The sequence below is a fragment of the Orbicella faveolata genome, unplaced genomic scaffold (genome assembly GCF_042242905.1).
Source record: "Orbicella faveolata isolate gen_17 unplaced genomic scaffold, um_ofav_v1 contig_24, whole genome shotgun sequence".
Taxonomy (NCBI): Eukaryota; Metazoa; Cnidaria; class Anthozoa; order Scleractinia; family Merulinidae; genus Orbicella; species Orbicella faveolata.
The window spans coordinates 5,894,496-5,912,233 of NW_028301552.1; the positions used below are offsets into that span (position 1 = coordinate 5,894,496).

At 38.2% G+C, this 17,738-nt stretch overlaps 1 protein-coding gene across 1 annotated transcript; it reads left to right on the top strand.

The window, feature by feature from the left end:
- Positions 1–2,273: 2,273 nt before the first annotated feature.
- On the top strand, positions 2,274–15,168 carry LOC110044665 (sodium/calcium exchanger 1-like). The gene is made up of 4 exons (XM_020750226.2): positions 2,274–4,557; positions 9,487–9,665; positions 10,123–10,542; positions 10,916–15,168. The coding sequence occupies exons 1-4, from the start codon at positions 2,777–2,779 to the stop codon at positions 11,293–11,295; spliced, it is 2,760 nt and encodes a 919-aa protein (XP_020605885.2). The 5' UTR covers positions 2,274–2,776; the 3' UTR covers positions 11,296–15,168.
- Positions 15,169–17,738: the final 2,570 nt, after the last annotated feature.

The window sequence follows — 17,738 nt, forward strand, 5'->3', positions numbered from 1 at the left end:
GAAGGATGGGCTGAGCTTGACCTATTAACACCGCTAAACCTTAAAATAGCCGTTTTTACATGGAACTGTTTGATCCAGACTACCGTGGCTTCGCTGCAGGATTCGCAACTTTCATTAATTTGAATTTTGTTCATTGCTTCAACTTCAAATAGATTGACGGGAGACAAATTGTGGCGAGGAGCACCCCCTGGTGACGGAACATGCATTGCGTGAGAATCATGTCGTGATTAGCTCGAGTACAGCACTTGATCAGTTTTTGTACCCCCATTGACCTAGCAGTGTGATCCGAACAGCGCTGTTTACCAGAATGCCATTATTAAAAGGCAATGTTCGTTTTAAAGCGCATGGTAGCTTGGCTCTGTCGCTGGTGGAATGTTTAAGCTTTGCACCCTTGTGTCCAGTGTTAAGATGCGTTTAGACTCGAGGACAGAGCTAGCGCAGTTCAGTCTTGCGTCACCACTTGTCTTGTTGACAGGCGCGCGCTTCAATACAACAGCGGTCACGGCTGAATGGTCTAGTAACGTAACAAGCATGCAAGCTTGTGTTTTCTCTAGCGTAGGCTTGCCTGCGTTCAACAGCGTTACGGCTGGCACAGACCTCGTGCAGTAATCGCAAGTAATGGCAAGGGAATCATCATCACGCTTGATTTGCAGCAATAACACGGCAACACGACTACAGCTTAATTGATCGATAGTTTCGAAACCACATCGTTGAAAAAATCAGCAGGAGTGAAAAACCTCAAAACAACCATTCAATTACCTGATCTCCGACGACCTTAGACACCATGTTGTTCCGATAAGGGCTTCTTAAATGTTACACTAAATTTTTGCTATGTTTGTGTGCTGGCACAAGTTTTACCCCGATATTTAGTTCGATTGTAAAATAACACAACCTCGAAATGAAATGTATGGAAGTTTTAGTTGCATTCCGTGTGCGTTCCAGAAGTTTCCCGATGAAAAGAACCCTTTCAGCATCTCGCACTAACGGCGTGACACATTTCCATATAAAGATTTGTCGAAGTGTATCGGCTCCTGCAGCGATAGAGCTCTTATAAGAGGGCAAGACCAAGTAAACAGCTTGTAATATTTCAAGATCGTATATTTTATAAGTGAGTAGTATTTGTTTTGAACACACATGAGCTGTTAAAACAGTGTTGCGATAAGGTCATGACAGCCATCATAAAGCCGGGTGTGTCAATACAGTGATTGAGTGTTGGAATCCTTTTTTGTCGATATAGTGATTGACTGTTGGAAAATATTTGTAAAGAACTACTCGCTTATCATGTGTTTTAGCTGGTTACTTGTATGTTATCCCATTGAAAGCACACGTGCGAGTGAGTTTATCCCTAACCTAGGCAAGTACAAGCGTTACCATTTGTAATGCCATTTGTAAATGGTTCTAATCCGATGATGCCACTAATCTGCGGTCAGTTATATCACACTCCGTTGTCTGTTGCTCGGATTTGCTATGTTCACACACTAACTACTTGTTAATGAGCGTTCAAACATCGGCTACTCGGCAGCGTAGCAAATGAGAAAGCAAATGAGCTGAATAGAAAATAATGCTTTTGTTCAGTCGAAAAAAGGAGGTTCGGCGGTCAATTCAAGTATCAATTAGCTATAATTCTTTAGGGAATAATTTTACCCTTGAATGTGTCAATTAATTTGGTCGTTTTGTTATATGAGTTACTCCGTAAACAATTGAAGGGCGTTTCCTAGGACAAAAACGCTTTCTTGCGGAATAAACGTCTGCTCTACAAGGGATGAAATAGAAAGGCACTTGTTATGCAGCTACTTGAGCGCTTTATTCAAACCACTAGGAGGCTACAACTGAGCTTGTACTCTCACGGTATCTCGACACTGCACACTAGCCCCCAAGGATTGAATAGCCAAGCCTTCTGAGAGTGTGACAGATAACGGGTGTAAATGGCTGTAATCGCAAAACAAATTGTTCTGTGTTTAGTCAGACGCTGTCTGAAGTTATAAGATAATAGCAGATTGGTATGGCAGCAAAACAGGTTGCTGATTGCATCGGGCTATCAGTAAGGCCGTAAGTCCAGAATGTTCTTCCCCCCAACTTTGTCAAGTCTGTTTTTGCAGTTGGACAAACTATGCTGATATGCCATTCCGAAATGAAAGGCCACACTTCAAATTCATTTTTAAAATACAAAAGTGGTTTTAATGTTTTAAGCCATTGTATTTGGTTGTCAATTGCTCAACAGCATTTAAATATACAGATTATATGATGTTTACACTTGTGTTTTCAACGGAAAATTTATTTTAAGTTCTCATTTCACGTGCTTTCCTGGCGTTGCTTCAAACAAGGGCTAGTTTAGTTATTTACTATGCTAGTAATGTTAAATCAAAACAAGTCGCCACTCGGAGGAATATTTCCGTTTCGCGGCGTTAATATATTATCAAAACACACATCTGTTGTTAAGCGCATGCGCAGCCAATCATAATATATACATACCAAATTCAACTTCTTTTCAATTGGCGAGCGCCGTCAGTTGCTTGGTAGGTATCCTTTTCTTCCACCAACCAGTAAGAATGGAAGCAGCTGGCATCTTGCTGACGATAATTTGAATGTGAAAAGACATCTCTATGCTTTTTACACACCAGAGATCGCTGTTTGAACGCAAGTCTACTGACGATTCATTGGGCTCTGCCGATTTCGCGGCGTCCGGTCAACATCCTAGGGTCGGAAGGACTTCGAAGTTGACAATTTTTTTTCAATTCGCACTTTTATCTTTCATAGATGTAGAGTGGCACTAAAGATGCCGTACGTTAAAAGGCTCGCGCTTCAGACGGGCATAATATGTGCATTATGGTGCGCTTTTCTACAACAGACCGTCTATGGAGCCGATCCAACATGCGAATTAAGGACAGATTGTAAACCGGGGATTGTTTTGCCTGTTTGGGGAGGCAATCCTTCTACTGGCGAGATTGTTGGGCGAGCCTTTGTCTACCTGCTTGCCTTACTGTTTTTCTTTTTGGGCGTTTCGATCATCTCCGATCGCTTCATGTCAGCCATAGAAATTATAACGTCGAAAGAAAAAGAAATAAGGATAACAGACAAGCAAACTGGAAAGGAGCGCGTTTTAACTGTGAAAATATGGAACGAGACTGTGTCAAATTTAACTCTCATGGCGCTGGGTTCATCTGCGCCCGAAATCCTGCTATCAGCCATTGAAATTTGCGGTAATGACTTCAACGCTGGCGAGCTCGGTCCCTCGACAATTGTCGGTTCTGCAGCGTTCAACCTATTGATTATTATTGCAGTGTGTGTTTACGTTATTCCTGATGGAGAGGTTCGCCGTATCAAACATCTACGAGTATTTGCCATCACAGCATCGACGTCCGTGCTCGCCTACGTGTGGTTGTACATCATACTGGCAGTGTCATCCAAAGATGTAGTGGACATCTGGGAAGCAGTTCTTACCCTAGCCTTCTTTCCCATAATGGTATTGGCTGCCTACATAGCAGACCGCAAGCTGTTGTTCTACAGAGCACTGCGAAAAAAGCGAAGAAAGCAAATACGCGGAGGCTTGACCGTCATCCAAACCGGCGATTTCGACGTTGTTGGAGTTCAAGTCAAGGACGGGTTTGTCGATGGTAACCTCACCGATGGCCGTTACGAGCCGAACGCCACCGAAGGTGGTGGAGAATTTGACGATGACGAGCTTCTTCACGATCTCACAGAGGACCGACGCGAAAAGGCTATTCAAGCCTTGAAAGACATTCGCCAAAAACATCCCGATGCCGACCGAGAGACCGTTGAACGTCTCCTGGAGCAAGAAAATCTCAAGCTTCAACCTAAAAGTCGAGCGTTTTATCGAATCGAAGCCACTCGCAAGATGGTTGGCAGCGGGAATGTTCTCAAAATGAAGCACGAAAAGCTTGAGAAGGCCAGTAGCTCCTTAGCAGATGCAAAGATGGAGATGCAAGATATCGTGTACGAAGACCCGCAAGTAGTCAGGGTTTATTTTGATCCTGTCCACTACATTGTCAAAGAAAATTGTGGCAGCGTGTTTATGAACATTTCACGCACTGGCGGTGATCCGAGTAACACGGTTTTTGTGGACTTCCGAACGGAGGACGGCACGGCCAAGGCCGGTGAGGACTATGAGAAGACGGAGGGCACCATCTGTTTCAGGCCAGGAGAATCTTCCAAGACCTTCTCCGTCGTGATCGTTGACGACGATATATTTGAAGAAGACGAGCACTTCTACGTGCACCTGGGCAATGTTCGTGTTGCGGGAGCGGACGGCGACTTGGTGCGCAACACGTACCGAGGCCCGGCTGGAAAGGTTGGTAAAGATGGTGTCGCTACTGTTACCATCCTAGATGATGATTATCCCGGGATTTTCACATTTGAAAAGGAAAAGAACTCTGTCACAGAGGCAGATGGAGTGATTAAACTCAAAGTGATTCGCCACACGGGGGCTCGGGGCACCGTCCGTGTTCCTTACCACACCGTAGAGGGAACAGCTAAAGGTGGAGGCGAGGATTACGAAGATGCTGTTGGCGAGTTGGAATTCATGAACGACGAAACATGGTGAGGTTTACTTTCTTGCTGTTGTCTTAGTTTAGATTACAAATTTAAAATACATGTAATATAACAAAGAGCGGTAATTGTTTTCCCTTCTGCCTGTTCGCTTAATGTTAGGAGTGGAAAAATGTTTAAAAAAAGAGAGAGGGAGAGAGGCGGCATTATTTACAAACTTATTTACGATTTTATCCGAGAACTTAAGATTTTTCTTCTCAGTTTTTATTGCCCCGAGCATATTTACATACAAATCAATTGAGGCAGTCGAGCGTTTTTGAAAGTTTCGCCAATGCCATTTTATGAATCGATCTAAGATCAAACGGGTGCCTTTGTTTACAATATGCCTGGTAGATCGACTCAACCTCTTATTGTCGTGACGGCCACGTCAACCCGTGAACATTCTCGCTACCCTCTGTGAATTCACCAAAAATTTAGCCTGTGCTGATGATGAGTCGTTCGCTCGTTTACATCTAGCTTCTATTTTCCAGATGTTCCAGTGTTGATTTATGCAAGCGATTTGATAATTTATTCGACTTTAACAGACCCTTTAGCCGTCCTTTTTCTCCTGTAAAAACTGCATGTTCAGCTAAGGTGATCAAAATTCAAATCTCTCAGAGAAAGTCAGGCAGATATGTAAGTGCGTTGCTAATTTCTGGTATCGATTTCTCTAGTGATATTTGGCTGCTATTAAACTTGCTCTTCGCTTGAATGGCAAAACAGTTTCCTCATTGAGGGAACAAATTTCCATAAACGTAAATTACGTTGTTCTTTCTGCGTTTAGAAAGATAATTAGCCGCGAATTAATTTGTTACCAAATGTAAGTCTGCCGGAGTTTTGTGTTTATCTTGATATTTGTGAGCACAAAGGATAATCTTAAACACGTATTTAGCTAGCAGTAAACACATTTCATATGTTTAAGTAACAACGCCACAACAGTTGACTTGGCTTTCTTTGTCTTAATTTTAAACATCTGAAACATTTAAAGGAATATCTGGACCCCATGGCTGGTGATGTGGTAGAAAGAGATTTCAGGCAGTTCCTTTTCTCTGTTGAATTTCTCGATCCTGCTGTATATTTTCGGTTTTAACAATCAGGAACACTTCTCTGGAATCTAATCTCATCAACAGAACTTTCCATCAAGAGTGTCAAAACTTCTTATGTATGAGTCATGATTACGCATATTGCTGATAGTAACTTGATTACAGTCATGGTTGCCACAGATATCGCTTTTCAAAATTCCCTGACTATTCCCTGGCAAAGATAAAATTTCTCTGACCAAATAAGTAAACACAAAATATCAGATATGTACAGGTGGTTTCTGGCCTCCACTTAAGATAATTCCTCTGAAATAAAAGTGACAATAGATTTTTGTTCAAACTTTGCCCACTGAATATTTGTCATATGATAACTTCAATTTTGAAATAAAAAAGGGGGGTGCCCATGCTCATTAAGAAGCAGCGAGGCATTGAAAATGCCCCATTTTGGCATTATTTAATGCTTATTATAAGAACGCATTCCCAGTAATTGTAAAATCTTTGTGAGCCCAGACTCATAAGAGCACGCATTAAATTACAGTCAATACATTGTGTTGGACACAAATAAACATTTTAAGTTTGATTCAGACAAAGCTAAATCCTTGATTAAAAATTTGAACTAAATTTCTTGACGTGGTTACCAAACTGCAAAATAGAAAAGACCACAGTGTATCTGCTATTTTTCTTATTTATTCAATTTTCAGCAATAGAAATCAGATCAGTCTTTTCTCACGCAAAGCTTATGATTAGTTGATTACAATGACTGGAAAAAAAATTGGGGTGCCCGTGCTCGTTGGTGAGCTATAGCCATTTTTTCAACTGACAGAGCTCAATATCAAGGCAAATCCATCATGTTTTCAATATGTGCGTGCACGAGCATGCGCTAATGACGCCATAAATTATGCGCAGTAAGGATGCGCGATGCAAATGTGAAGAATGACCTTAAAGCAGTTTTTTGCACCCAGTCTTCAATGGTGTTAAATCAGCCATGTTATAATTTCAATTTTCTGTGACATTTTTTCAAAATGTCTATTTCCCTTGACTCAAAATAATGTTCTCTGACTTTTCCTTGACCTTAAAGAAATTTTTTTTCTGGCCTCTGGCAACCCTAGCAGTGGTTGTCGAAAAGAAAAAGCATTCTGTCTCAGGGTCAGCAACAATACCCGTCATGTGATAAGTATAAGTAATCATACGGTTTCGAGTTCAATTTGGAATTAATTTGCACGAGTGAGTTTTTCAAAAAGCTGAAATTGCACGAGCCACTTTGGCTCGTGCAATTTCAGCTTTTTGAAAAACTCACTCGTGCAAATTAATTCCATATTGAACGAGAAAAACTGTATGATTACTTATTAATAATATAAACATGAAAAAATTTGCGTGGAGGAAGTGCCAGAAGACCTTTCTTGAAGCCATTTTTCTCATTCGAGAAAACTTTTTTCAAAGTTTCCACGCAAAATTTTCCTTATCAGTTTACGTAATATCTTTGGCTTCGAAAATTTCCTATTGTCTTTCAGCCAATCATAATCCAGAATTACGATGTGTAATTTGCACTGGTGTTACACTTTTTGCACCGGTGTTACACTTTTTGCACTGGTGTTACACTTGAATTGCACTGCTCTCAGCCAATCAGAATCGAGTAATTTTTTCATGTATATTATTAATATGGTAACAACCTACTCCATGCTATTTGTTTGCTGGAACAAATTCCTGACTTATTTTTGCACCCTTTTTTAAGGAACTCAGTGAGGCTATTTTGACATCTTGAATATTATCCTTGCTTCCTGTAAATATAGATATTTCTACATCAAAATATGTAAAAGTATTCATAGTGAGTGACATATCACTGTAGAATTAAAAATTTTCAGTTCAGGTTTTGCAAGTGAAAGGAGAACTCATTGAAGCAACAGTGCACAGATATTTAACAATGGCTTTGTTACTGTCGCTTCATCTCATTGCTTAAATAAAATTGCTCACAGACAGCTGTGTAATTTTGGACATGACCAACACCTTCCTTAAAAGGTATTAAAATAAGCTCCATGAATAGATTCAGTTACATCAATATTTTGGTTCTTGCTCATCTGATGAATTGTTTTAAGTCAAAAGGAAATACCTTCATGCAGTTAGTGGAAGCTTACAATAGCTCTATTTCCACATTGGACAAAATTTTAGTGTTCTCTTAATGTTTACACTTTATTTGGGTTAAACCAGTATTCTGGGCCAGTCTCTGCTAGACAAGATTAAACTATTCCAGTTTTACTGTCAACTTTGTATCATAGGTATACATTATATAAATTCTGCTGCTTCTTAAAATGAGTAGGGAAAACCAACCTTGAAACAATAAAAATTTCAACTCGTAGTTATATTTAGCCCTGGCTTACACAGTAATAGTCCAGTTAGCGAGAGAGTATCACCATTGGAGTATGAAACTTGTCTGACAGTTTTTAAGCTGAAGTATATTTGTTTCAATTAGTTGAATTCCTGAATCAGTTAAATGGCAGATATTTGTCTCTGCCAGAGGTTTTTATATGGTTTTGAATATATCAATCCAAGTGAATGCCAGTTTACATAAATATTTAACAAGAAAGGGTGTAAATTAAGTCCATTCTCATTTTACTTTTTTTATAAAACACTTATTTGCCAATTAAAGGCTTTGTCCTCCCTAGAAATTCAATTAGAAGCTTTCTTTTCCAAGGAAATTCTTTTATTTGGTAGTTAAAATGCAGTGTTGAATAGTGACAAGACCTCAGGTGTAGCAAGGTGTCTTCAATTCTTCCTTCATGCAAATTCATTGTTATGAGTGCTTGCTAATTTGTGGTTGGTCATAAATGTCATAGTATTTTCTCTTTCTCTCTAATCATGCAATATTGTTTCACACAGAACAGCATGGGAGAGGGATTTTGGAAACAAAATTATTGAAGAATTTATTTCATTGGTTTTTGAAATCATTTATAGTTTTAAAGCTGAAAATAAACACAGAAAAATAGAAAAGCTGAAGAAATTCAGATGTAGAAATCAACTCCTCTGATAAAATGGTCTCCACTCACAACTAAATAAAATAAAGTACCCAATTCGTTAAGTTTAAGCTATAGACATAATTGACATTTGAGTTTTGTTAACCCTAATTTCTCAAACAAATATGTGCCAGCTATTTGAATGTGTGGACTGATCTGGTCCAAAATGTGTATTGCCTTTTTTACCAGTTGGGAAATGATTTATGGAGGACAATTACTATGAACCACTGTGTTTCCTAATCAAATGTGCCTATTTCCTTCATACTTTGCCAAAATATAGTTATTACAGCAGCATTTGTAATTAATTAGTGCTGGTGAGCACTTATAACTTCACCACAGTCACAATGTACCTGTAGCTCAGTTCGAAGTTTGAACATTTGAATACAGTTCTTAGTCACGCATACATGCAGTTAACAGTAAAATTCCATTCAGTCTATATTTTCTTGTAATTACACCCATTGTGTATATTTAATTTGTTTACCTTCAATTAGCAATTTAATAATTAATGTAATCTCCTGTTAGAGTGGTTTTCATTTGAGCATAAAAAGTGATCTGCATTTCCTTTGGTTTGCCTGACCACATTAAGTGACTGGCTTTAAAAACTTGAATGTGCAGCTCTGCCATCTAACCAAAACTAAAACCAACACGAACTGTGACTCACTCCCACCCACTTTCCTACACTTAGATTCACACCTACATGTATTGGCATTGAGTTTTGATTGGTTCAGTGTTCAATAATAATATTTTCTGTGTAATTTGTGATTGGCTTGAGTCATTACTTTTGTTTGGGTTTTACAGTAACTACACTATTGAAGACCCAGCTCAATTGAATTATACACATATTTGTTACTTACCTGACTGAATTTTGCTCATACGTCTTTATATTATTTAAGGAAAAACATTGAGATCAATGTCATAGACGATGAAGAATATGAGAAGAATGAGATCTTTTATGTTGTTCTTGGGGAACCAAAAGTTGTCAAGGATGAAGATGACGACAGTGGAGCTGGTACTGATATCAGTTACGATGCAGAAAAAGAACGTCTTGAGGAACTGGGGAAGCCTAGACTAGGTAGTGTAACACATCTTTACAAAGTGCTTTACAACATAAAAACCCAGCTAGGTCATAAAACATCAGAATTTGTTCAAAAATCAATGGGTACTGAAACAGCAATTTACCATGTAATAATTTCTTCCTGTTCTCTGTAGTATATTTATTGTTCTTTCATTTCCCAATTTTGTCTGCTTTGGTTATCTTTGACATTGGAGTTTGTTGATGTTTTTGAAGTTAAATGCTTATTTATTATCAGCATTTGTAACAACAAAATGAGCCTAAATTTCCATTATGAACTCAAAAAGGTTTTAGCAGATAGGTGTGGTTGTTCCATTCCATTTGATAAGAACCATGAAAGCTCTTTTTGATCAGTCCCAAAAATCCTTTGGTGCATCATCTTTCTAGACTGTGCATGTTGGCATCTCTGCACTAGTTGAATTTTCCTTTGAATTAAAATCTTCCTGTCATTTATCAGGCGATACTTCAAAAGCAGAAGTCACCATAATTGAGAGCAAAGAATTCAAGAACACAGTTGACAAATTGCTAGTCAAGGCTAATTTAGCACTAGTTGTTGGTACATCATCTTGGAAAGAGCAGTTTGTTGACGCCCTGACAGTAAGTGGAAGTGGTGACGATGACGAAAGTGACGAACCAACGACACCAACGTATGGAGACTACATGATGCACTACCTGACAGTGTTTTGGAAGCTTGTGTTCGCGATTGTCCCTCCCACAGATATTTGGGGTGGCTGGGCATGCTTTGTTGCCTCTATTGTAATGATTGGTCTGTTGACGATGATCATAGGAGATGTGGCTTCCCACTTTGGTTGTACTATTGGCTTAGCAGATAGCGTGGTTGCCATTACATTTGTAGCTCTTGGAACAAGTCTTCCAGGTAAAGACAAAAGAATCAATACTTACACATCCTTTTAAGCCATTACTGTACTCATCAGCTCACCAGAAAGATCTTCTTGAACCCCATGGCAATACTCATACACTCTGAATCACAAAAAACAGAAGTTGTGATTTACTGCCATGCAAAAGATAAAATCCATTAAAAACAGTCGGTGGTTTATGCAGTAAGACATCTTCACATGTGCTTTCACCTCTGAAACACCTTCCCCAAACCTGTTACCTCCCCCCCCCCCCCCAAAAAAAAAATTGCAGCTGGCAATACCTCTAAAAACATTTCTTTCACATCAAAGAGCTTATTGTAACATTTGCTTTGAGCCACAAATCTCACATTCTTTTGTTTATAATATCCACAGATACATTTGCCAGCAAAGTTGCCGCAGTTGGTGATGAGTATGCAGACTCATCCATTGGTAATGTGACTGGTAGCAATTCCGTCAATGTGTTCCTTGGGCTGGGTGTGGCATGGTCTATAGCAGCAATAGTCAAGGCTGCCAAAGGAGAAAAATTTGATGTTCCAGCTGGTAATCTTGGTTTCTCTGTGGTAGTTTTCTGTGTTACAGCTGTACTTGCTATTGGAGTAATGATGTTACGTAGAAGTAAAGCAGTTGGGGGAGAGCTTGGAGGTGCAAAGGCCTACAAACTTCCCACATCACTTTTTTTCTGTTTCCTTTGGGGTATCTATATTATATTATCCTCTTTACAAACATATTGCCACATCAGCGTATCTTTTTAGGCTTTGTCTCTTTGAAGGAAAAATCTTTCTTTGTGGAGACGAATAACAAATTTCATAGTATGGGTGTCTGGCAAAATCTTTGATACAAGTATCTTAGTTTATATTTTCATGATAATGACGAATGCTTCTGAAAATATTGACATTTTTAATAGCATTTACAACAATATTGTTATTATTTGAAATCTTAGCCTGAAAGTGATAGGATACTGTCATACTCCCAGTACAGAGGAGCACTACTATGGCACTGGTTCATCGAGCTTTTGATAGATAAGCTTAGTACTTCTCATTGGCTATTGCCATCTATAGATAAACAGGTCAGCAACCTGACTTACCTAAATAGGGAATGAGGGAAACAGTGCTTTCACTGGTTTAATTTAGAAACCAGAGTGGCCAACAAAAAGCATCCGATAAAACATCATTTGTTACAGTTTATCCTTTTACAGAACCCCTGTCACCCTCGAAGAGTTGGTCTGTTTGTTGTGTCCTTCTGTGGTAGGAGTATGACTCATTTTTGGACAGTAGCTGTACAAATCTTATCACTCTTTTTAAAGATTAGAAGAAGTCATATTTATAGATTCTTCTAATGTACATGTGTTAATATCTGTCACAAAAGATTTAATTTTATTTCGTAGATTTTATTATCAGTTATTTATTTGTCATAATTTTATTTGTTTTCACCGTTTTGCTATTCTCTAGAAGTTATTCTTTTTGACAGTTAAATTCTCCAAGGTAAATAATTTGGAACTTCACAATAACACTGTCTACACTCAACTTGAGCAATTCACGGTTTGATATGAACCTTTCCCATAGTAATGTATCTTTGAATTTCCACTCTTCAAACAAAGAGTCTAATATTCATTGTAGTGTGAATTGAAGAATAGATCTCCTACTCTACCCCGCAAAATGCAAAACATTCAGCCAATAGTGTCATGTGGGGGTTACAGTGAATGGGAATCACTCTAAAATGCTGGGTTTAGTTCGTGCAACAGCTATGTGAGAATTTCCAGAGAATTTTACACGGGAGTTCGAAAGTCTGTGAACCTAGAGCCCATCAATTGTCTCTCTGGTGTGCATCACTATGAACATTAAACTGTTTATTGAAAAGTGGAACATTGAAACAAAGAATGAAGAGGAATTTTTTACATTATTATTTTTCTCTAAGTGTCATATAAAACTGATACATTGGGAGTGCCTATAGAGTAAGCTTGCTCAACTTCTTAAAGTGTCTATATCACCCAAAGAAACTTTGGGAAAAACCCTGACCTATAAGCAATATTGACACTTAAACCACAGCCATTGACAAAAAGCAAGCATCTGGGCACTACTTCTTTACTGATATTTATGCTATTTGCTCAGATTTTGTCCATCTGGTATAATAGCTGCAGCAAGAAAATGTTTATATTTCACAATAGAAAATAGGGCAGGCCCCAAAATATTTAGTTTAGAAGTAATTGGTCATGTGCTCTTCAAGGTACCAGAAACAATGTAAAGGACCCCATAACAGCACAAAACAGTTACTTCAGATCACAGGTAATCAACACGCACTGTGTAGTTTGTATGGATTTCATTATTCATTACCAAAAACATCTCGCTTTCCTTCTAAAAGCTACAGAAAAGTCCAAAAGCTTATGTGGTGTCCTTCTGCTGTCTTCCCAAGCACCTTTGTAGCCACTGTAACTTTTCTTCAATCGTCTGTTAGAATCCCAGAAATGGTCTTCAGAAGGACTTAGAAAGACAGGAAATAGGATACCAGTGTGATGTGAAATGTGTGGTTCCAGAAAATATCCATACTCCCCCCACAGAAGGGATTGGAATTTCCTGGGGGTAGGGGGTTTCTATGAGACCAAACAATTTAAAGAAATGTATGAAGCTTAATGAAATTTCCAGAGGGGTGGGGAGGTGTTAGAAAAAATCCCTTCTGTAGGGGAGGTATAGATATTTTCTGGAACTACACAATTTGATTATAACTTTTTCACCTGCAGAGGTGTTATTTTGTAATGAATATCAAATCCATCCAAACTTACATAGTATGCATTGATTACAAAAGTAGAGAAATTATTTGTTAGTTAAGCTGATGAACTGACTTGGTTATACTGTGCGAGGCTGCTTGGCCAACACTGTAAGACATAACAAGGTATTTTTCTGTATTGATCTGTACATTAGCTACAAACAACAATTTACTTTGGATGCAGTAATAGTGGTATGCGGCATTAACACACAGTTTCCAGTTTAATATTCTGCTAATGTATCAGTCCATGAAATTTAACTTTGAGTTAGAGCATTTTGTATTATGATAAATTCGAAAAAAACTGAAAACGTTAGGAAAATATTTGTGCTTTATTGACTGCTTTCAATAGGTCTCAAAAGCACAGAGAAAAAGGGGAAACAATTTGCCTCATGTCTAGTATATTAAATAACATTGATAGTATGAAGTTAAGATAAGAAATAATGTGCTTAGTTTGTGTTAGATGTTGGTTCAATTTCTCCACCACTGCTGTGAACAGCTAACATCTTTACTAGACAAGACGCCCAAGTTCTCAAAAATATAAATTGAACCAGCGAGGTTAAAAAGCTTAGTGCGGTGGCTTGTGCCACAACTTGGCTTGGATAAGCATGTGCTTAAAAGTGAGCTAGGTGAGTTATAAAGTCACTAGACCTGTAGCTACATGTATTGAGTCAGGCTAGCACATGTCCATTACTGAGTATGGATATGACAAATTTTTGAACATCTTCAAAACAATTATGTAAAAGGTGATTTTTCATCTGGGCTAGTGATCGACTTTTAGTGTGATGTGTCAAAAAACAGTCAATTGTGAGAGAAAGTGGTGACGTACAGAAGATGGTATTTATAGGGAGAAATTTGTGCCACAATGTTACATTGTTTTGGAGGAAATAAATAAGCTTTATTCAGAGGAAGTGTTAAATCATATATTTATGCCCATTAGTTGTGACACATTTTATGCTGAAAAATTGTTTCTCAAAGTCATCACTGTATTTTTTTCGCTGAATCATTGGATATCTTTTGAAAATGATTGTAATGGTGACAAGTGTGAAGCAAATGTTTCTTTTTGGCTTTGGTACATGCTGTGTTGAATTGCAAGTTACATACATCTCTTTGCAGCTTGGTCCTGCGCTTTCCTTTTACAGTGATTGTTGAAAAAAAAATTGAAAATAAATAAAGTATCATGGTATTTCAGCCACAAGACAAAACAGTTGTCTCAGCTATAGTTTTACTGGTAACCAGCCATCAAATGTTGCATGCAGTAGCATTACTGCTGGATCAAACATAAAAACTTATGGTGAATATGAATAAAGATGTGAAAATCCGAGAATTACAACACGTGTTTTTCAACTGAGACAAATCTCTATTCAGTCAATTTTAAAGAGTATGTGTGAACTGTTAGGAAATATCCATGGATCAGCAAAGTGTAATGATGCATGTTGCATAATTATACTGTAAAAGCCCGGGAAAAAGAAAACAATGTTGAAAATTCCCATACTTAGGTGTACATAAATATTATTCTGCAGTTTGGTTTTATGAATATACCAGGTGTATTATGTAGGGAGAAGGAGTATGGTCGTGTACAAGGATTTCTACGATATTAGGGATTTTAAAGTATAATTTATTCATTTAATTTAAGTTGCATGTTGTAGACAAAGAACACCGTTTTAAAAGATCTAAGCCCTCCCTGACATTTTACAGCAGTATTTGAAGTCCTTGCTGCATTCCTAAACTTAAAGCTAGGGCTACAACATTAGGTTACTTTTTAGGGAGTAGTTTTAGGAAAAAATGAATTTTGAAAATGCCTTTCATTATTAAATGTTCCTAGAACCTATTATATAAGAGCTGAAAATAAATATATATGTTGAAAATTTTGCTGTTGCTTTACTTGGTTAATTTTCTGCCCAACAAGACTGATTGAGTTTCCTTATGGACCAAACAGTCTCTGGTTTGAGGCTGATTGGAGGCCAGCAAGTCTTTCTGTTTTGCCCTACAATTGTAAATACAAAGTATGTATTTACTTGCTACTTAATTAGTGTCCCCAATTAGTTTGTTTTAAGTTAATTACTATGACACTTCAACAAAGTCCTACTTCTACTACCCGTCTCCCTCCAAGGGTCCTGTTGGCAAACCAGTGTTGGAAACTAAATTTTAACAGCACTCGCCGTTTTGGGCAAGTGACTCTCAAAATGCACTCATCTGGTGTAATTTTCGCTCACCAGGATATATGCTACCCCTCCCCAAAAATCTACATAATGATTCACAAAATTTAGAGGGTGAGGTTGCTGACAAGCTTTCAATCTGTTGCTCACTCAATTGAGATGAAAACACTTATTATTAAGAGATGAGCTAGTTGTCACAAACAAGACAATCTTTCAACTGTAGAAAAAGGCATCACTCAATCCAAAACTGTGCAACTTCATCCTTCAATCCATCAATGGTGCAATAGTGGGATTGAGAAGGATTCCATTTTTGAGCCAAGCTCAGTAAAACAATATTAGTGAAAGTAGTGAGAATCCAGAATTTGAGAGTTCCCCAACCCCTCTATTCCGGCATACAAAACCAGAATTAATGTTTTAAGGTTACCGTAAACCTTCGCGGGTGTCCTTAGCGAAAAAAAATATTACCGCGCTGTCTTAAAGACAACCACTACAAATTATATATCAATGCAAAGGTTATAGAATGCTCTATTTGATAAAAATTGTTTTGCCTCAATTTTTTTTAATCATAAGGCGAGCACGACCTAAAAGCGCGAAACGACCGACGTTCCATTGAGCGAATTTATCAAACTCGACCGCATCAACAAAGCTACTGCATTATATCATTCACGAGACATCAATCATCAAAACCGTGTGAGAGTTTGTCGATATTCCTATTGGTTGTTTTGGAAAATTTCTATCAAGTCTGATGTCCAAAAATACAGCGACACGTTTTAAAGTTTGATGTCCAAAAATACAGCGACTCGTTTTACGACGAAGACCATTGCAGGAGATCAATTTTGAAAAACGCAAATCCCCCACACGGTTTCGAAGGTCTACGGTAACCTTAACTTCATAACTGACAAAAGAATGGAATCAAACACCGTTTATCAGCAGATTAAAAAGAGCTGTCATAATAAGTACTTTATTGAACTAGCTTGTTTCGTATCTGTGTTAGAGAATATTGGTCTCGTTCTGTTTTTTATTTTCCCAAGTTCATGGACCTCACCTGCAGGTCAGTCTATAAACTTACGAAAAAAACACTTGAACAACATTTCTCCACTACCAACCAAAGAAGCTAGTTCAGTTGAAGTTCAATTGCATATATGTATGGGTTTTAAGGTGGTTGGTAACAGTTTCCAGGACTTTCCATAAATAATTCAAAGACTACAAATTGCACACGCCCAACACGGGCTCGTACGATTTTTCGTAGTCTTTGAAAAATTTACTTGTGCGTATTTAGTCCAAATTGCACTACAGATCATTTGATAATTTACCTATACAAACTAACACCTTGACTAATTTAAGGTTGCGTCATTCATTCATTGGTTTCTTGTGGATTTCAAAAAGATTTTGCCGTGTCAGAGGGGTGGGATCGAAACTGCAGATTTTACCGCGCGAGGAAGTTGACTCCCAGTTTGAAGTTTTGAGCTGGGCCAAACACGTTTTACACAATTCAAAATGGGGCAATCTCCCGTGAAATTTCAAGTTAATAGACAGAAACATGATCAAACGTGTTACGTTATGGCTTGAGATCAGAAGGCATTAACTCGGGGTACTGTGTTGCTTGCAAGGGGTACGATACCATTCAACTGGACCAAAGCTTACCTGAATTAAGCTTACAATGCAAATATTACAGACATGAGTAAGCACGAGTAAGCATGAGTAAGCGATCATAAATCTTTGCTGTGAGCGTCTTTTATATTTTAAGCACTTAATTATCTTCGAATAGCATCCTATCGGTTAATGCTGATTAGTGGACGTACCAGTAATCAGATAGAACGTGTTTGTACTTACTCATATTAAGCCTTCGTTCTTGCTCCACTTCATATCATGCACTGCCAAATTGGTCACAGTTTTGTGTCATCTTCCCGCCTTTTTCCGCCACCCTGTGATTGGTTGAGAGAGACTCCTGCACGTCTGGTTGATCAATGCCTGGAAGTTAAGTAAGTACTCATAGTAGAGGTGATATCTCGTCAGTAATAAACTACAAGCTTGATCATGAATTGATAGCGAGAGATGAGTAGATGGATGAAGAAACGTGGGACGCGCGAAAATGAAAGTCTTAACCCGCAGGGATTATGCGGCAATACTATCGTGCCAATATCGATCGTGCCAGTCTCTGGATAAAGCTTTTTTTATTTGAAAATCTTTCAACATAACTCGGAAGCCGCCCTTTGCCCACTTTGGCGAACACGAAAAAAGCCATTTGACATAATCTATTGTCTGTACAAAATGAAGCA